This window comes from Cydia splendana, chromosome 12 (genome assembly GCF_910591565.1).
Source record: "Cydia splendana chromosome 12, ilCydSple1.2, whole genome shotgun sequence".
NCBI lineage: Eukaryota > Metazoa > Arthropoda > Insecta > Lepidoptera > Tortricidae > Cydia > Cydia splendana.
Window position 1 is genome coordinate 10,178,822 of NC_085971.1, and position 21,426 is coordinate 10,200,247.

General features: G+C 36.2%; 2 protein-coding genes across 4 annotated transcripts in view; both read left to right on the plus strand.

Moving 5' to 3' along the window:
- The window catches only part of LOC134795561 (programmed cell death protein 5), a 487,306-nt gene that overhangs the window by 439,731 nt on the left and 26,149 nt on the right, over nucleotides 1-21,426 (plus strand). The window lies entirely within an intron of this gene.
- Nucleotides 5,920-21,269, plus strand: LOC134795449 (purine nucleoside phosphorylase-like). 2 transcript variants are annotated; one of them, XM_063767290.1, is made up of 6 exons: nucleotides 5,920-6,092; nucleotides 10,891-10,988; nucleotides 11,798-11,976; nucleotides 13,427-13,669; nucleotides 18,128-18,271; nucleotides 18,563-21,269. In XM_063767290.1, exons 1-6 carry the CDS (start codon nucleotides 5,983-5,985, stop codon nucleotides 18,758-18,760), a joined length of 972 nt encoding a protein of 323 aa, XP_063623360.1. In that variant the 5' UTR covers nucleotides 5,920-5,982; the 3' UTR covers nucleotides 18,761-21,269. The 2 variants fall into 2 exon arrangements, with proteins under 2 accessions (XP_063623360.1, XP_063623359.1); XM_063767289.1 differs by having other exon boundaries at nucleotides 5,922-6,092; nucleotides 10,891-11,006.

Genomic DNA, 21,426 nt, shown 5'->3' on the forward strand with positions numbered 1-21,426 from the left:
TGACGAAAAACGAATGGGACGACCCAAGACGATACCCTATATTTTTTAAATTCTTATTATTATATGAAGTACTTATGTCATTCCCATCATGGAATGGAACAATGGTGTTCCGGACCTTTGGGAGGCGAAACCAACACGTAGAGACCCTTTTGACACTTTAATGAAATGTAATAAGGGGTACACCGAGCGGATGCTGTCCTTGCCCGTGTCATGCGATGCACGCAGAGACAGCACCCGCCAGGGTGTAAAGACTATTGGAAGTTGGTGGCAAGTAGGTGTATTATTATGAATATTATGATAAATTGCTTGTTTTCTACATATATATTTCAAATTACCTAATACCGAATGTTATAAAGTTCAACATTGCTATTGTACGTATTGGTAACTAAAATAAAACAAGGACCAGGGGTTGGTCTGCCAGAGCCCCTGTGAGGCGATGCACTCAGTAAAATGTAGAATACTAAACCCGATTTCCATGAATAAGTATGCTTAGAATTATAATAACAACAATGACGCTTTTCAGGTTATCTTTGGCCAATCGGTGATATTTAAATCAGAAAATAACTTTGTTTACAATAATCAATTGTTCGTTGTTTCCTGTGGGAAAGATAAAAAAATACAAATCAAGATGCTTGACATCTTTCGTTGTAAGAGTCCATAGGAAATGTTTGTTTGTACACCTGTAAAGTGTTAGAGTCTTGGTGAATCTATGTAAACATATTAACTCACATTTATAGACGGGTCTAACGCGAAATTTATTCAATAGGTACCTTTATTTACCGACCTACCGAACCTGTGTCGAAACGTCGGTAAATAAAGGTAAGTAATTGAATAAATTTCGCGTTAGACCCGTCTATAAATGTGAGTTAATATGTGTTCAAAACGCGAAAGTTTTAAATATTATAATCCATGTAAAATTGTTACAATAGTAATTACTGGCAATATAACTCATTTCTCACAAACAATAAAGATTATGATTATGATTATAAGATATAACTGTGATTTTATGATAAAACTAAAGAAAGCGCCCATTACGTTACGAGTAATTAATCGGGTCAATATCGTCAAGAAGGCAGACATTGAAACTGTAGGTACCTAGATGAATTGCACAAAATGCATACCTCTGTTATTGTGTAAAAAAAATTAGGTATAAAGTAATCAAATATATCTAGGTATGTAGGTAGGTACTAATAATTCGACCAATATGAACTTATAAAAAATCATTGCATTGCCTACAAATGACACTTAATCATTGGACAGTCCCCCGCGACACTGATCTAGCCGACCTTGCACAGACAGCAATTAACCGCACCCGAAGCCTGTCATTGATTAGGTGGATAATGTGAAACTTGAGATTTGCACTATTTATCCTTCAACAGAGGTCACATACCTAGGTATCACCCAGTTATAAGAATCGTGGCTTAAAGACGGTATCTTCGACTGAAAAGCTCTCTATTAATAAAGTTCCTAAGTATATCATGATTGTGTAAAATACTATCAACAACGCGAAATTAATGCGCAATTTTAATAACATACCTATTTGTACAGATATTCGAGTTTTGTCTGAGATATCGCCTTTTGCCATTTCCAAGGCAATATTGTCAAAATCAAAACAAATAGGTACTAAACACGTACGCAGCCAGAAGCTAGGCAGTTTAGTTTAATGCAAAAGCTCCTTTAATTCCTCTATATAATTTGGGAACGTGCGTGCGTGTAAAAGTATAAAACTTTGCCCTTTAACATAATTGTGACGCGGTGGGCAAAGTTATGTTAAAGGGCAAAGTTTTATACTTACCTACTTTTATTTTACAGTATAGTTTTAAGTAGGTAGATAATGGACTGGCAACTGTTCTACAGGGTGGTTAAAAAATACGCAACGGGAATGCACTTATTTTTTAGCCACTCTGTATGACAATAACATCTGGGACGCATTCGACTTACATATTAAATAATAATAAAATACTCTACACAGAAAAGTGACTTCAAATATTCTATATGTTAGTACAGAAACAATGTATAAGAAGTACTGACGTAAGTACAACATAATTTAATTGAGTAAATCTATGGCAGTTTGGAAATATTGACCCCTAAAGTTTACTAGTGGCTCTGTGAGCTGTAGACCTCGCGAGCAGAGTTTAAAACTGAATAAATGTATGGTTCCGTTGTTTTGAAGAATTTAGAGAATCTAATTTGACCATAAAAACTTAACTATCAATTGCTTACAAAATTCGGGAATTGGTTTAGATATGCGACCTGTAGAGTAGAACATATGGACATACGAAACAATTTTTGGCTAACAGGCCAATTCAAACTTACACAGATATCAGAAAGACATCTAACTGATGTCATTTAGTTATCGTGCATTTCACTCGTTCTTGTCCGTACATGTATTGGCGCAAGCGAGACGCACGATGACTACTAAATAACATGATAAAAATATCATCCCGATGTCAGTGTACGGTCGATGCCCCTTAAGTATACACGTCGCCATACTAATTGTATAGAAAAGTGGATAGAGTTAGACCAAGAAAAGTCTGCAGAGATTTTGACAGCACACGCAGTGCCAATGTTATTTGTGCCAGTGTCAAAATCTCTGCAGACTTTTCTTGGTCTAACTCTACTTATGTTAGGAAACCAACATTACCTTTGCATTAACCTGTAAACTGCAACTAAGAAGCTTCGTGCGCGAGTGTGGCCCATAATTTCCGAAAATCATTTTTTCTTCGAGGCAATTACTCCGTTCTCATATTTTGCGTTGCCCATAATTTCCCGAAATCATTCATTCTCGGTAGCAATTACTCCGTTCCCATATTTTCCCAATGGTTTTCTTCCGCAATCGCCTATTTTTATTAATATTTTTAAATTAATCTTTTCCTTATAGTTTTCGTTCTTTTAAATATCTAGGATAATATTTTCTTGTTACTGTATGTTAATAGTGTAGTAATTATATTTGTTACTTGTAGGTATTTCACATACAACAAATATCAAAAACACTAAAATTAAAGCATAATCTAAAAAACTACAAGTAAAAAACCAAACGCTGTCAGCCAATAACTCTAACCTACCTATCTCTGGGAGCAGATTCGTTTTTAGGGTCATCAAAAAAAAATAACCCTAACCTACCTATCTCTGGGAGCAGTTTCGTTTTTAGGGTCATAAAAAAAAATAACCCTAACCTACCTATCTCTAGGAGCAGTTTCGTTTTTAGGGTCATCAAAAAAAATAACCCTAACCTACCTATTTGAAAAAAACCTGGTTATTTTTACCACTAGCATTAAAAAAAAGAGAAAATATGGAGATAGAGAATATTTAGTTAGTGAAAAAAAAAACCTACTGGTTATTTTAACTACTAGGATTAAAAAGAAAAGGGAATAAATTGAGAAAAGGAAAGTTTTGTTTATGAAAAAATGTACACGAAAAATTAAATAAAGCGAAGAAATTCCACTGGGAAAAAATGAGAACGGAGTAATTACCTTGAAGAAAAAATGATTTGCGGAAATTATGGGCCATTTTAGCGAGGCGATCCAAATTAAAAGGCTCAAAGTCTAACTAACATTATTGTTAGTTAGACTTTGAGCCCGGGAAAGCGCAACGTACGAGCAACCTACAGCTAGTTCCCTGAGCCCAAGGTCGACCACTACCCTAGGCAATGTTAACCCCTGCGATTTATGGATGGTGACCGCCCATGCTATAAACGTAAGTGGAAATTGACTCCTGGAACAGCCATGCCCTTGAACTAAAACCGCTAAAAAAAATGTTCAAACAAAAACTCAAACGAATACGCTTACCTCGCGCTTCGCGCTCGCTTGATCAATCAGCAGTACGATGTTTGAGTGCAAAAAATATATAAAAAAATTTGCATTTACTGGGGATCGAACCGGGTACCTATCCCATATCCTTGCTTGTAAGCGTCTTTCCAACTGCGCTATGATAGCATTTAGATGAGCTGACGAAATTTGGTTACTTATTCTCGAGTAAGAATTTAAATATCTAATCTAAAGAGAATAAAGTGTATGCACTATAGGGGGCAGCACAGGAGCCGTCAGATCTTTGGCGCGAAGCGTAGATGAGTAGTTTATGATTCCGATGTAGCCCACGAGATGGCAGAACCTACTATGCACAAGGAAACGTACTTACGAGAACGGTAGATGGTAGCACTTGCTTTGGCAATGTACATGTGCACATATGTTTCCGATTCAGGCCACAAGATGGCAGGCCCTCCAACGCGCACGGTCCCTATTTATAGTGGGCGTGCGTGAACTATAGGGGGTAGCATAGGAGCCGTCAGATTTTTGGCGTGAGGCGTAAATGTGACGTTTATGCTTCCGATGTAGCCCACAAGATGACAGAACCTACTATGCATAAGGAAACGTACCTACAAGAACGGTAGATGGTAGAACTTGTTTTGGCAATGTACATGTTTCCGATTCAGGCCACAAGATGGCAGACCCTCCAACGCGCACGGTCCCTATACGTAGTAGAGGGTTATTGTCATACAAAATTTTGTAGTCACAGTAAATTTACTGCCATCTTTCGATACAGGATTAAAATGAAAATGAAAAAAAAATATCAATAAATGTATATATGTATGGATAAATGATTTTTTTTATTTTTAGAACGCCATATGATTATGACCCATGTTCTTTTACTGATATGAGTAAAAATTGTTAAATATAAAATGGTGTCGCCATCTAGACGAGCATAGGCCAAAGGTATGGCGCCGTATATTAAAGAATCAAATTTTCTTTAAAGCGCAAAAAGCCATCATCTCTTGCAAAAAATAAACGAATGCGCTTAGACCGCGCTTGATAAATAAAAAATACGATTTTTTCATTTTTTCAAAATAAAAAATAAAATAAAAAACAACAATTGATACGAAATTTAAGTATAAAAAAATACAAAAAGTTATGTAGCAGCATACAATTACTGGGGATGGAACCAGGGACCTCCCTATGCAAACAAAAAAGCGAACGTTTGCAAAATGCGCCATGATAGTTCTTACTAAAGCTGACGAAATTTAGCTACTCATTTTCAAGTAAAAACTAAATATCTAAATACCGCCGAAACCAGCGATACAAATTTTCTGAATTTTTGGCCATTTAATCTATAAACATATATTAAAAAGAAAAAACTCTTATGATATCGATACGACTATTTGTTTAGGCGACAGGTGTCACGACTCCGCCATTTTTAAAAATGTCCAAAAACCGGATTGACAAAAAAAATTTATTTAGTCATAGAATCTGGTCACAAAATTTCATGAGAATTGGTTAAGAATTGCGACCTGTAGAGGAGAACATCCGGAAATACAAAACTAAATATCTATATACCGCCTAAACCCGCGATAATTTTTTTCTGCATTTTTTGCTATTAACTCTGTAAACATGTCTCAAAAAGAAAAAACTCTTATGATATCGATACGACTATTTGTTTAGGCGCCAGGTATCACGACTCCGCCATTTTTAAAAATTTCCAAAAACCGGATTGACAAAAAAATTTTATTTAGTCATAAAATTCGGTCACAAAATTTCACGAGAATCGGTTAAGAATTGCGACCTGTAGAGGAGAACATCCGGACATACGAAAGCAAAATGCCCGAGTCAAAACGTAGACCTTCGCTTCGCTTCGGTCAATCAAGTGCAATTCATCCATTGATGAGCACAGAAACAAATGGAATTGAACAATATCTAGTGTTATTCACAAAATAATCTTCCTCAACAACGACCTCTTGAGTCTTGTCTATTATTAATGTGACCTTAGATACCAAATAGCACCTATGTATTAAAGAAATCAGACTTTAAACTGGTTAGTTAGTGGTAATCGACGAACGTGCGTTTGTTGATTCACCGAGTAGTATCATCCCTGGTCTGTCATATCGAGATATAAAACTAACCGAGAGACCACGGTCCCCGCATTGCATGCTCGGACATCGAACGATACAGAACCGCTCGATCTTATCTCGAAACATATCTAGACGTAAACATGGCTCCAGTTAATGAAAAAGTGTTAAATGACGAGGAATACGTTCCTGCGAAGAAAGCCCTGCCTGAATTGAACTCGGATAATGTAAATGGCAATGGAAATAAGGCCAGGTAAGTCGCATATACATACACACCTTAATTATGTTACTTGTGAGTTCTTCCATAATAATCTTGTACCTATCTTAATATATTCTACAAGTCAATTTTTGCCTAGTGGTCAGATAAATTTAAGACGGATAAGGGCGGGTAAATTTATTCAATAAATATTTTCAGTTTTAATGTCGCACGTTTTATAATTTGTGTTGTTGTTCTAAATTGTTCATACAATAGACTAAGTAGACAATAGAATAGTTAACGAAGTTGACGCGGGCCGCACTTTGTTAATATTTATGACTTTATTAGACATTGTCGTTAGTCAATATTACATACAAAATAGCCAGGGAGGCTTGCGGGCCGCAAGTGAGAGGTTCGCGGGCCGCAAGTGAGAGGTTCGCGGGCCGCATGCGGCCCGCGGGCCGCCGGTTGCCGATCGCTGCAATAGACAATACTGAATAATAGAAAAATAGTTATTCAATATCAGTAGGTAGATGCACATATTTTTGTATAGGATTGATTAAAACGATTGAAAGTTGTAAGTTGTAAAACTCTTATTATGAACTTTCAACATTAACACATTTCATTATTATAGTTACTGTACAAATCAACTCGGTCATAATTTTAATAATATCTATGTTTTTTCTTAAAAATATACAGGGTGGAAAGGCACGACGATCCTTTCCGGAAATGGGAGATAGTTTAGCCTAAGCTCTATATTTTCTCCATAGAAACTATGTTAATATGGGCAACCGTTTCTAAATTATGACCTTTTAAACATCCACGCAAAAAACTACTTTGTTCTAACCCTAACAGGTGACAGGGTCAATGAACTTACTTGTAAACAATCAGTATTCGACAGGAAATTATGCTAATTTGTTGCCATCTAACCATTTTTAGGTCTGCTTACAGCACGGTAAGAATCATTGCAGGATTTTCGCTTTCTTAGTGGTTCCACTTGTTCAATACTTGAATGAAATAGTTATGTTATTCCTTAATATTAATAATACTAACCACAACATTGTTTACAACGACAGTTCAAATGGTGACATTGACAACCACTCAAAAGTACGCAATCGTCTTATAAATATCTCTGGTTTCCTTGACTGATAAAAAGGTTTTAGTTTCTTAACACGTTTCACAAAATTATTTTCGAATAATTGGAAACTATCTAAAATAATTAAAAATAACAAGTAGGTTGTGTTAGTTGCACCAAATGAACTTGCAAAAATTAAATACTAAGAATAAATCAAGAATAAATACTTCTTAAATACCAAACTAACAAACCTTCTTGCGTGGTAGGAAATAGACAAGACGTCTGATGTTTGAAATTAAATTTTCATTGAACTATACTTATTGAATGTCATATTCTTCAAATAAAAATGTTAGATGCTCGTGGCTATTTAAATTTGTGGGGCTGTGTAAAAGATATGGTGTACCTAACCAAACGGAATGTGAAACTGCGGACGAAATGAGACAAAGGCTAATTGGTGCTTTCTGCGGAGGATAAATGACGAAGAGCATACACTATATCGCATGTGCATCGACATACTCGGGTACGGGCTGCGGCGGCGTTGTAATACACGGAGGTACATTTGAACACCGTATGTGAAAAGAAGATAGTATTAAATATTGGAAAAAAGTAATTATCTAAGAAAGTAATAAAATTGTTTGTAATATTTTTGCATGCATTTGATTTATTTGACATTTATGCGTCATTCATACATCATTGCGATACTGTCAACGATCGGAAAAAAGTGTAAAGTCCCGAGCTTTCCCGACGGAGATCCTTAATCTAGCCGTCATGTGCACATGCTATAGGGTTATCACCACAGTTAAAAAGTAGTATTTTTGCAATTTTTATTTTTTACTCAATTAACGATTCTTACCATTACCAATAGTCTCTGTATCACTTAAACGACCTAATACTTCCGGGAAGGATCGTCGTGCCTTTCCACCCTGTATATATCACGTCATTTGTCAATACTACTTTAAAAGGGTCGCATCAGTCGTTGTGATTTACTGAGCGTAACGTTATCTAAGTAAATAAATACATATAATAAAGAGGTCACACAAACTACAATATACGAGTATATTACTTTTTTGTCTGGAACAACGTACTAACATGATAAAAACTAGTTTCATAAATCATAATGTCAACCAGGGTTAATTGGACGCAATCACAAGAACACGATATCACACTTGTAAATATCAACGAGACATTAACGATTTTCAATGTTATCGATCTATTGGAGAATACTTACGTAAGTAATACTATCCTATTTACCAATTCATAAATACATACATAATGTAACAAAATAGTTAGGGACCCTTTTTACTGTAATATGGCTATTTATACCGACCACTAGCTGTACCCTACTGCTCGATAGGATGACGGCCGTAAAGCCATTGAAATGCTAATGGAAATTTGGCATTATATTGCGCAAAAATACTTACTTGCCGTAAACAATTGAATGAGTTTTTCTATCCTCATAAGATAGTATGTGCACTCCGTTTATAATCAGAACCTTTCTTTAACCAAATACCAAAACCGGTCATACCGCATACAGCAATAAAAACCCTTCTTAAAATAAATGCAAAGAAAAAACAAAAAAATGTGTGCCGTTTGGAAACAAACTCACACGAATCATACTAACTAATATTATAAATGCGAAAGTGTGTCTGTCTGTTCACGCTTAAACCGCTGAACCGATTTGGAAAAAAAAATATATGGAGATAGTTTGGGCCTGATAGTGATAAAGGACATCGGGTAGTTTTTATCAATCATCATCATCATCATTCGCGGGCAATAGCTTTCAAAATATAGTTTGGCGTTAAGTATTCACTTTGTTACCTAGTTAATCACAATGTCACCACAAGTAAAAATCCCTCTGCGGGAGGAATTCCTTTAGAATACCTACATAGGTACTTACACTAGCATTTGGATTTTACATTCAATTCAGCAATAGGTAAAGTGCCTAACGCAATTTTATTATTATGTTCATAAGTTCAAAATCAGATCTCTTAAGTGCCTAAACAAATAAAAAGGAAAATTATAAGTACAGTACAAAAATAATAATCTGATTTTAATGGATTGCTTTCTATAGGTAGTTTCCTTCGTTTCATACATAGGTCACAAAATTGGAAAGGGAAGCGCCATGTAAAGTTATATAATTTATTTTAGACAGGCAGCTGACGAGTTTAATTCGCACTGATTTCCATATACTTACATATTTTATCTGCTCTTTTACTATTTCTAAAATAAATAAAACTGGTCGAGTTAATACCATAAGAAAAACTTGCATCAATTTAGTACCAATACCCTCAAAGGAATCTGGTCAATCACGTATCAAGTTGTTAAGGACAGCCTCGGTATGTTGCACGGAAGACACAACAAAATGACCATAATCACAAGAAATACCTAGAGCATGTTCAATACTAGGAACATTAAAAAGGGTTAAACTATAAGTAAAGATGAACTCTAAGTTGTGCAGGATAAAGTCGAATATTAGAAAATTTGGGAGCAAGTAATAAGCTTACTAGTTTCTATAGGTTTACATCACGTCACGATTACAACAATGTATACTTACATTATACTAAGGGGTCATCCATTAATTACGTCACACGCTTAGGGGGAGGGAGGGGGTCAAGAAAATGTGACATATTGTGACATGGGGGAGGGGGGAGACACAAATTTTGTGACGTCACTTTAACTTCATCAGTAACCGAACTTTTTTTTTTATTATTTTATTCGCTGTACATTTAAATAACAAGTTTTTAAAACGATAATCGTTTTAATTCTTTTAATTTTCTTTCCTAAGCAGTTTTGGGTTATAAAATTACTAATATTTATATCGTCGAAAAATATTTTGATAAAATATTAATAATACTTAGGTACTTACTTAATTCGATTTGGCGATTTCGTAGAAAAAATGTGACGTCACACTAGGGGGGAGGGGTTTGCCAAAATGTGACCAAATGTGACAAGGGGGGGGGAGGGGTCAAAAAACCTAGAAATTCGTGTGACGTAATTAATGGATGACCCCTAAATTGAAAATTCAGATCATCAGAAACATGAAACTCCACGTGTATGGTGTATACCTACTATTTATCTTACCTGGTAGTAGTTACTCGTAATAATGGCAAAGGCTAGGAGCGTATTTAAATATACGAGTAACTTAATTGTAAAATAAGCCATGGTGTAATTTTTATATAGTTTTCAAAGACTGGCTTTTTCTATTCCTAGGTAATTATTGCTAATAATTATGCTTACAATTTACTAATGATTTTGCTTCAGTAGTGAAGTGTAATAATATAATATGGTATCTAACTAATATGTAATACTTACAGACAAATACCTCTTAAAATAAGGGGCTCATATTTTGGTGTATGGGATGTGGCTGCCAAAATTAATATCATAAATAAATACCTGATATACGTAGAAAACTAATACGCGCGTTACTTTTTTTCAATCTATTTTTCTATTCGTTGCGGTCATTGTACAATCCTTGCGTTGATCCTCAGGTGAAGACTAACTTAATTCTCTTGAATTTTCTACGGCGTGTACATCTATTAGGTAGTGTATTAGGTGTAGATGATGACTGTTCCTTACTGTACCTGTAGGTACAGTCACCTGCAATAATATGTTACTCTTTGAAGGCCGCAAAAATATGTGACACAATCTTATGAGTTATGACTACAAATAAAATCGCGTCAGATATTTTTACAGCCTTCGTTGTGTAACATAATACTGCAGGTGACTGTACCTCTACTGTAAATAGACAATTAATAGTCGTGTACTTACGCTTGGTTTCAGCTCATATTCGTACGAGACCCTGGTGGAAACCGCCAACTTCCTTCTATCCAGAACCTCTGTTCGGCCTCACATCGGTATCATCTGCGGGTCAGGGTTGGGTGCGTATTGGAAAGAGGGTATTTATTGACACATTTTTAGGCATGCTTTGGGCATTTTATAAGTTAAAATTTAGAGTAGAGGAATGTGTATAACTCACGTTTCTTATTTAACCAAAATTTTACAAAAATAAATGATTATTTAGTGTCCTTCCTTAGATTCTAGTTTACGCATGTATTTACCTACAAGCAATAGGTATCATGCCACCTACTTATAGAGGTAATTTCTAGGGTTCTGTACCCGAAGGGTGCCAAACCGAATCATTTTACTACGCTTACTTACGTTGTCCGTCCGTCTGTCCGTATGTCTGTCAACGTCCTCTATCTCAAAAACCGTTATAGGTAGACAGTTTCTTAGTACCTATCTATGTATGTATGTATGTAATACATACCTATATATGTATGTATTTTCTATAGCCGCTATAGCAACAAACTAATTATTTTTCATAAATACATCTAGCCAAAATAAATCCAAATGAAGAACGATTGCTCGATTAGGGCTTAAGGACGGATCAGTGTCATATAGATAGAGCTATCGAAATGTTTTTGTTATTTGTGAGTTTATCCGCAAAGATAAAATACAAATAAGAGAAAATTAAATAACTAGGTACTTATATTAAATACTTGTTTCTTTAAGCATATTTATTTTTACGAAGATTGATTGTTACATTAGGGATTTTATAATTTTCATTAATTATAGTAGTTACCTATAACAAACGACGATGTAACTCCATCATGTGTGAATCATTTTAAGTAATTTTAATTTAATAACTGTTGCATTTAAAATAATCATGGATAATTCCTATTTTCAGGCTCATTAGCAGAACACATAGAAGACCCAGACAGTGTAGACTATGAAGAAATTCCCAACTTCCCCGTGAGTACGGTGGAGGGACATCACGGCAGACTGGTGTTCGGCAAGATATCGGGCGTCCCAGTGGTCGCCATGCAAGGCAGATTCCACTATTATGAAGGCTACCCACTTTGGATGGTAAGTAAATCTTTATATTCAACTTTACATTGCCATTCAACAACAGCTATAGTTTTAATCGGAAAATGTACAAGATTTTCAAGTAAAATTATATACTTTAAAAAATACATAATTTTATGCTGCATCTTGGTAGATGATCTTTGGATGATGAACTGATGAAACTCTTGTATTTTGATGTAAGTGAATAATAAAATAAATATAATACGTATATGGGAAGTAACCGTGTTGAAATTTTCTATTAGATTTTGAGATGCGTGTATTTTGTTATCAAAAACCCTAATTATTAAAATTGCTGTCTATATACTGTGGGCTGTGGGTCTTATTTACTAAGTACTTGGGTAATTATTGACAAATCTATTCTAATGTACGTAGGGAAATGCAGTTGTATGTAAAAGCGACTAATTTAATCACCGCATGACACCAAAAAAATATCTTCGGCAATATGAGTAGGTACCTGACGGCGTTAGCGGTACTCTCATTAAATGTTGTTACTATGGATTATTTATAATTGAATAAATTCAAAGGTTGAATGGAAAATATTGTGGCTGATGCAAAGCAAGCTCGATCCCCAGCGGCGGGGTTATCAGTTGTTTTTACTAGCATCACAATGAGAGGGTAAACATTATCGAAGAGATAACGCTGTTGCGTCAGTATATTTGGTTATTTTTTTCTTAAGCCGTCTGTGTTTAGCATGATGGATATGGCCTTCAGCGTAGATTACAAAATCAAAACTTCTCGTCTACAATACGATTTTTTTTAAACAAATGTCTAACTTTTACAAGTAAAGAAGATCTTTGTGCATTGGAATATTAAATGGGATTATGTCTAAAGGGCTATTAGAAGAAACCTAGACAATATATTTGTCATAAATCACTAGATGCTGAATTCCGCAAGGATGCATTAATATTTTATGCTTGGCATTTAATGTTGACCAATTGTATTGAAAGATAGTGAGAAATCACCAACAATCTTTATCGGTGACGCGGAAACGAACGTCGTTTTATTCATAAGTTTATTATAATGTAGGTAAAGATCAACCTACTCATACTCATATATTTTATTGCATTTCATGTGTACAGAAGATCTTAGGGCTAAGTACAGTTTCAACATGAACCCTGCGAGGGTATAGCAACGTAAGTCTAATTAAAACTAAACTAAAACATCTAGTTCTCATTTAAAAACTCTTGAATACAGTAATATGCTTTGCTAATTAAATGTCGCTTTAAATGTACTTTAAATCTATTTATGTTTGTGTCTATCTGTATTGACGATTACCTACCTACGTAACAAAAAACACTACATAGGTTATAATAAGAGCGTTACCTAATATGTATACCGCGAGCACGTCATGCAGCTTCATTTTAAGAGAGCCAGTCTAGCAGTAATATAAATAGGTACTCGTACCTAATAATATAATAATTAATAATACATGTACTTCTTTTCATTCTAGTGCTGTCTACCGATTCGCGTGATGAAGCTCCTGGGAGTAAAAACGTTGATCGCTACCAATGCAGCTGGTGGTCTCAACCCTAACTACAAAATCGGAGACCTCATGATTGTGAAGGACCACATCAACATGATGGGCTTCGCTGGAAACAATCCCCTCCACGGACCCAACGACGAGAGATTTGGACCTCGCTTCCCTCCGATGAACAAGGCGTACAATTTGGAATATAGGAAAATAGCTAAAGAAGTAAGTACATAACACTACATAACCAACGATAAATCGCGACCAAAAGTTAAGTAGGTACGAGATTAAAATTTAGTATTTGCTACCGCCGAGCAGAAATAGTTCTAGAGGTACCACAGAGGTACAGTAAAAGTATAAAACTTTGCCTAAAGTGCACTTCTTCTTCACTTTCATCAGAAAGTGTATCTGTTAAGCCCCTGCTACACGGCAGCCGACAAGCCTACTAACCGTCTGACCTTGGTCTGTCCTTGGTGTGTGGGTCCGTCTGAGTTGTCTGGCTAGACGGTGGCAAACCACAGTGTGTTCAGAACTCGCGGACGGACAACACGTATTGCAAGCGCACAAAATGGCCCCTAACCTTTCAGAAAGTTGGCGTGGCATTAGTACCTACTCAGTGGCGTATGGCCCTAAGGGCGGCGTATGCCACCCCTGGCGGATTGCATTTTGTTTTTCTTCCTTCACTTCTGGGGCGGCAAAACTTATTGGCCGGGGCGCCAAATTTCATATTAACCTACCTACTCATACTAGTGCAATGACAAAAAAATAAGTTTTTGGCAAAAAAATCATATTTGGTACAAGCTTTTATTGCTGACTGTACTTTTCTTTCCAGAGGCATCTAATACTCGTCGAGACAATTCTAAAAACCCCAAACACAATTAGGTCGCGTTGTTCTATCACAGGGTTCCTATGGCCACCTCCTGTCTCCATCATCAGATCAGCTCTATGGTACCATAATAATGCATTGTCACCCGACTTATATATGTATGCAAATTTTCAGCTCCATCGGAAACTAGAAAGTGGGTCTAATTTGACTTGCAAAATTTGACCCGTAAAAACATGTTTACATACTTACATTAGGTATATTGCAAGTTAATAAAAAGTTTGTAAAAAAAGAAAAGGGTATATGAATGAAACGCTTGCTCAAAAAACGGTATTTGTTGAGTCATTTCAACTTAATGAATTCGCTGGACTACGCTACGGGGACATACATAACTTTCTGAGAATGAAGAGGAAAGTATTTGATGAATTATTAGAAATGCTACTGAGTACCCATGGCATGGCTATTAACCACACGAGCGCACACGGCGCGTCCTTCAAGCGAAATGGCCTAGTGCGGTCGGCGTCGGGCGGCTACACGGTTCCGGACCGACCGCTCAGACCGCGGTCGCTGGCGCGCGCTCGCATGCCAAGGGCGTCCGGAGGTCAAACGAAATTTTGTTGGTAACAACTGTCTACACGGTCCGGGACAGACCAAGGCCACGCGGTTTGGGGGCTTGTCGGCTGCCGTGTAGCAGGGGCTTTAACTTTTAAGTTATTCCGCTTTTACTGAGCTATGACGCGGTGGGCAAAGATATGTTAAAGGCAAAGTTATATATACTTTTACGGTAGTTTTGGCTGGTATGCCTACAGAAAAGACAAATTACAACCTGAGGTAGCAAACAATCTGACGCATGGACGGATATCAAAGATTCATTGATTATATGAGATGCGTAAAGTAACAAATACGTGTTTTGAATTTAGACAGCTAATGTAGACGGCGCTGTACGGCTCTCTTTTATGCGGTTACTCTGATTGTCTAAAGTTATTGACTTACGTAAGTACTGTAGGTAATATAGCGCCGTACGCCATCTACTTCAGCTGTCGAAGGTACGATTATTTCTTAGAAATATAGTAAAATCAATAGATACATAACGCCCCTCCGGCACGCATAACAATGATCCCATCGTGGTTGATGCAACCGTAACTGCTCCGAGTAAGTTCGAGGTTATCGCGAGGGTTACTAATAGCTGCATCTGGCACACTTAACATAACAAAACAGCTTATCTCTACGATGCGTTAGTATAGATTCGACTACTAGAATATAAACACAGTTATCGGCTAACAATGAATGATAAAAACATTCTGGAACTAAGGGACCATGACCATTGATGATACGACATTAATTTTAGAACGAAATTCTATTCCACGCATTCCATACTCATTTACACAACAACCATATTACTTACCAGTTGTTACTAGTTACGATTCCTGGAATAAATAATGTCATTTACCTACTACTTATCAGGAACCTCTGTAGATGTAATAGGTAGGTACATACGCAGTAGATTACACAGTAAATTTGTTCAAGTTTTTCTTTTCCTTTTCTATTTTCGAAAACTACGTTGGGGCCGATTTTGGACGATGTAAATAATGATTTTTGTTTTATTCTATGTATAATCAGCTCAAAATAATTACTAACGTATGCTAACTGTTAGTAAGTACGAGTAATTAGTAATTACTAAAGTGGCTTCTAAGTAAGGTCATTTCTAATGACTAGCCATACTTGGATTGAAGAGATCCATAATATGTAGGACATAATCACAGTACACTAAGAACAGTAGTGAATCTAAGGCCGCTCGGCAAGTTATTTGCCTACTCTTGCGTTGGCGCTTAGGGTTGTCACTTTTATTTTTAGTTAAATATATTTGCGTATTATGAGTAGCACTACGTTTCTATTTATTATAATATAATGAAATGTTCTATCAATTCATAAATGAAGTATAAATAAAACGCTTTTTATATATTAACATTAGGAAATGGCAGTTATTAAAAAAATTATAAATTCGATACAGAAAAATATTCCTCCGGTTTCTGCATGTTCGGAACGCTTTATTGTTAGCGGTTAAAGTAAATTCTCATCCTTACGTATAACTTTAATAGTAAAAAGGTTTTAGGGAAGCATGGGCAAGTAGGTATTATGAAGAATGACAAGTCCGGGTTTGAGGAGTCGTTATTGAGACACTATATTTTTTTTCTACTGTACGACTGTAATTTTTGAATTAAGATTTCTTATACCAAACTGCAAATGGGTATTTTTAATGTACGGGCTCCCAACTCAACTATAATATTCATTTCGATACAGTTTAGTCAACTATAATGAAAATGACCAATCACAGCTCGCCGCGGTGAAGAGGACGAAACAAAACCATAGCTCAAATTAATTATTTATTTTAGGTTGTATAGTAGAAACAATTGGTTCATAAATCAGAAACGCGCATGTGATACCCTTAATATAGCAACATCCATAGACTACGAAAACCACTTAGTGTTGCTTGTTAGTCTCCATAGGCTACGGTGGCCAAAATCGAGAAAACAACTGTCTAAAAATTGAATTTAGCGCGGAGCAAGTACCAGGGCCTCATGAGTTACGAGAAGGTGTCGTTGACCAGCCCGCCGGGCCGCGGCGGCCGGGGCGCGTACCAGTATTATGAAGGTATCGCGGCTGCTCCCGTATCTTAGCTGTATACTTTTGGTTTGGTTTGTTTGTATGATTCTACTAGTTTAAAGTATTATTTTTGTTGATTCGTAGAAAAAGTATTGTATACAATAGTGATATAATCAAGCTTTTCAATCTAGTACCTTACTTATACTATTGCCTCTGTTCATAGTCATGATCAAAAAAATTAAGGCGTACCGTCAGAGCAGACAAATGCGAGCGGGCGGGTAGCGTACTCGAATGCGCGCGATCACAGTCGCGGTACGGCCCACACTGCCGCCACTAGAGATGGGTAACTCAGGAGTGATAGATAAAAAAGATATATATCTTTCTCGTTTCATGAATCACTCTTCTTGTCTTTACGAATCCGAATGTATCAGTATATCCGTACCGCTCACTCCCTCGGCAACGATTTACTAAAGCGAAAGCGATGACTCGGTCGCGTGTCGACCGAAGTAACACGAACGAGCGACAGCGGTCGTTCAGGCGGATTCGGACGCGTCATTCGCTATTCCGCGGGAACGAGAAGTAGATAGTATAGTATATCTCGCTCGCGCAGGATGCAATGATGAGGTATTAATTCGGTTAATGAGTTAAATTGCATTGCATTTAATAAAATGTAAACAAAAAGCAATAAGGTATTTTATTAGGCAAATATATTCTTGCGCATGACAATACCAACCAAATCAAGCTTCCTTGTGAATGTACCAATCTATATCCATCATGATACAAAATGAAAATGTAGCCACGTTATAATAACAATTCTGTCTCTCTCTCATTCATAAGATGACGCAAAGTCAGTAAGTGTCGATACAGTTACAAGCGGGACAACTGATACACACGGATATAAAGATATAAAAGAGTGATACATATCCCAGTGGTAAAAAGATATATATCAATCTTTTCCCTCTACTGACACATTTCGCCCATCTCTAGCCGCCACCGTATTCCCCCGTATATTATGCAAATGTGTGCGTGGCAGCGCGTGCGTACACGGCGCCCGGCGCGCACGCACACATTCAAGCCGGCAGCGGCACATTTCTATGAAGATTCACTACTGTTCTTATACTGTGACATAATGTACAACTTTAATTATGAAGCCAAGCCTGACAACATACTTAGATACCTAAGTTAGTTACTTTGTAAGTAAATATTACCTACTAAATAGGTACCTATACTAACGTTTTCCTTAAATATACTTTCAGGTAGCGAAGGAACTGAACATAGAAAACATCGTACGCGAAGGCGTATACACCTGCCTCGGAGGCCCTAACTTCGAAACTGTAGCAGAATTGAAGATGTTGCAAATGGTGGGAGTCGACACAGTCGGCATGTCGACAGTACATGAGGTAATTTCATGAAACTGCTTAAAACTCGTAAGTTGTATTTACGTAGCATAGCGGATAACAATGGGTACACCCGTATGTAGCAAAAAGCGCCTACGAACAGAGAGCCTGCCTACCGGGTCGCTGGCAGTGAATGTGAGAAGACATTATAGGTACCTACCTGTTTTACTTTTAAAAATAGTCATGCTTTAGTTTTTTTGGATCCGTTTCCTAATTGCCATGACCCCTATCCCAGCACTTCGTAAAACAACGAGTCTTTATTAATAGGTACCTACTTGTTTATTTTTTCATCAGGTTATCATCGCCCGCCACTGCGACATGAAAGTATTCGGTCTGTCGCTGGTGACCAACGAGTGCGTGACGTGCGAGGACGCAACAGACGAAGCGAACCACGATGAGGTGCTCGACGTCGGCCGCATGCGGCAGGACATCCTACGCAAATACGTCTCCAAACTTGTTCAGAGATTCGCCGCGGTAGATGGCTTAAATTGAGTCTCATCTTACTTCAACAATTGAAATATCTGGTCAGCGGTGAAGGAACTGACCAAACGGCGATAATTTCCAAACTTGGAAACGCCGCCTCAGTTGATTAAACGTAGTTCCTCATTAATGCTTCGAATATCAGTAGGTATAACAAAAAATGTCTATGGCCAACCACCGTATAGCAGTTGCTAATATACGAAAAATACTCTTATAAGATCTAGGTACACTACCTTTGTATGTCGCGGCCCTGCCATCCTCGATCTCCTAGATCCATCTGAAGTAACGCTTAAGATTAAGCACTCTCAATCTGGCTGTGAATGTTAGCAAAATGGTTAGAAGAAACCTGCGGTACAAAACATGACAAACTGTTCACTGTTTCTTGGTAAAACCTCGAAATTCATAATAATTTTATAATTTTATATCATCAGTAATTTATCCCAAATACAGGATGTAATTTTAGTCACTATCCATACTCTGCTTAGTGACTTTAGAGGTCACACTGCATGAACAGCTTTTATTATAAAGTCCCAATAGTCTAATAAAACAGGGCCTTCTCTTCCCAGAGAGTTTATATAGCGCTATTGCATATTATTATATAGCGCTGTCGCATACTGACGTAGGTTTGTGTCAGTCACGTGGTCGGAAGAGAGTACCAGGCGGAGTACATTATTATACCATGGCTGTCCCTTAGAAATCAGCGGGATCACATGAGCCGGAGCCCGAAATAAAAAATCTATATGAAAAAAAGCCAATTTTTTTGCGCGATTTCGATATTGGTCCCATAATAAAAGTCGCTCAGTATAATATATTGTCACTACTCAAATTTCAACCATTAGGTACATGGAATACACCTAAGGTGTAACTTTCAGATCATAACTGGTGTTAACTCAACGTGACTTCTACACGTGAGGCATTGCTTTCTGTATGCACCATCCAATTGTCTTGTTATCAGATTGGGTCGTTCGGGTCAAAGCAACATGTTGTGAACCGATAATTCTCATGTGACACTAGGCGATTACCTGGTCTTGCCATGATGAAGTTACATAGTAAAAATATGGGTGTTGCCAACTTATTCAAAAATATGTCCCATAGTTCTTAATCCGCTGACATAAGAGCTATGGGACATATTATTGAGATGATTTGTGCACCCATATTTATACAGTTGACTGTACCTAATTAAATATTGAGTCGTATACATAAATTTAATGATAAAAACTCGAAGATCGATGTTTTTAATATTTAAGTATATCGACAGATTTAAAATTATAATTTTGAAAGTGAATTTAAATGCATTTTTAGATTATATACATTTTTTGAATAATTTAAAAATGTGTTCTTGTTTATGATCGTGATTGTGGGGCAAAAAATAATTTATAAAGTTAAATTGAAGCAGTTGTGTTTACGTTTACTCTATTATTAAAATAATGCAAACAAACAAAACCATGTGACTTGATCGTTCAATGAGGTACCTACATTTTTGTAAATATACGATACTGATTTGATTGATTTGCCAATCGACCTAGTCGCGGGGTTTCGTATGTTTACATTTTTAAAGGTCCCAATGGACTATATAGCAGCAGTTTCTGTTAGTTAGGCCTATTAAAACTCTTAAGAATATAATTTAGACAGATAGTATAAGTAAATAAATTATTAGGATTAAGCATATAAGCAGATATTTATTGTAAATTTTATATATGTCTTGAATGATATAAATAAATATTTTAAGATTGTACCTATATTCTTGGCTGTATTTTACCCAGTTAAAATAGCAATTACGTACAAAATGACTATATGAAAAAATGGGTTGTATGGGTTAATTAGTAATTATGCTGAAAAATCAATAACATTTCAAACACAGTACAAATATTTTAGAACATTTATATTGTACTGCATTTTAAACAGTTTTTGGCGTAAGTATTAACTTCACTTTACTTGTTAATATAGGATTAACGTGAGACCTTTACTGTATTTTAATCAGTAGTCTCAAAATTCACAGCCGACAACTTTATTACTGCAGTTTAGTTAGTTTTACCTCAATAATTTACTAAATTCTTCTGATTTACTGTACATGGATTGCTCGAGTTTTATATGTTCCCATTATCATAATCGCACGTGGACTATATACATGTGTGCGTCTTGACATGGTGGTCCAAGATCAAGAAAAAACAAAAAATCGCAAAAGTAGCACTTACTGTTGTTTAAGTCATGCACGGCAGAATTGGTAGTGTAAGGTTGACGCTCACCTATCACCGACGCGTCAACTAAGGTTTTAAAATATTTTAATATTCTAAGAATTCGTATTATGTATTGCAAGTGATGCGAAGTGGGCTATTAAAAGCAAACTAAATAGATGGATAAGCGAATTAAATAGATGGATGGGTCTGTAAAAATTTTCTTGTGATTCAAGTGTCAAGATTTATGCATTTAAATAGTTACTTATTTTCTTCTTTGATTATAATATTATTTGTAGCTAAAATAGAGCAATTTATTATTTTCTAATAAAACTATCTTTAATTATCCTGCTCGTATTATTATTTGACAACCTTGTCGTTCTGATTTAAGAATAATAGGTACCCAACTAAAATATTTTGTACGAAATGAAAAAGCGCTAGTTGTAAATCTTACAAGGTAGGTACTTTAATTTCTTATTTAATTACATTATAATAAATTAAATT

What these genes read in the sequence shown, in the direction of transcription:
- LOC134795449 (XM_063767289.1), top strand. Translation starts at nt 5,983, where the DNA reads ATGGCTCCAGTTAATGAAAAAGTGTTAAATGACGAGGAATACGTTCCT. An exon ending in AAGGCTACCCACTTTGGATG is followed by an intron (nt 11,977 to 13,426) that starts GTAAGTAAATCT and finishes TTTTCATTCTAG; the next exon opens with TGCTGTCTACCGATTCGCGT. An exon ending in GCATGTCGACAGTACATGAG is followed by an intron (nt 18,272 to 18,562) that starts GTAATTTCATGA and finishes TTTTTTCATCAG; the next exon opens with GTTATCATCGCCCGCCACTG.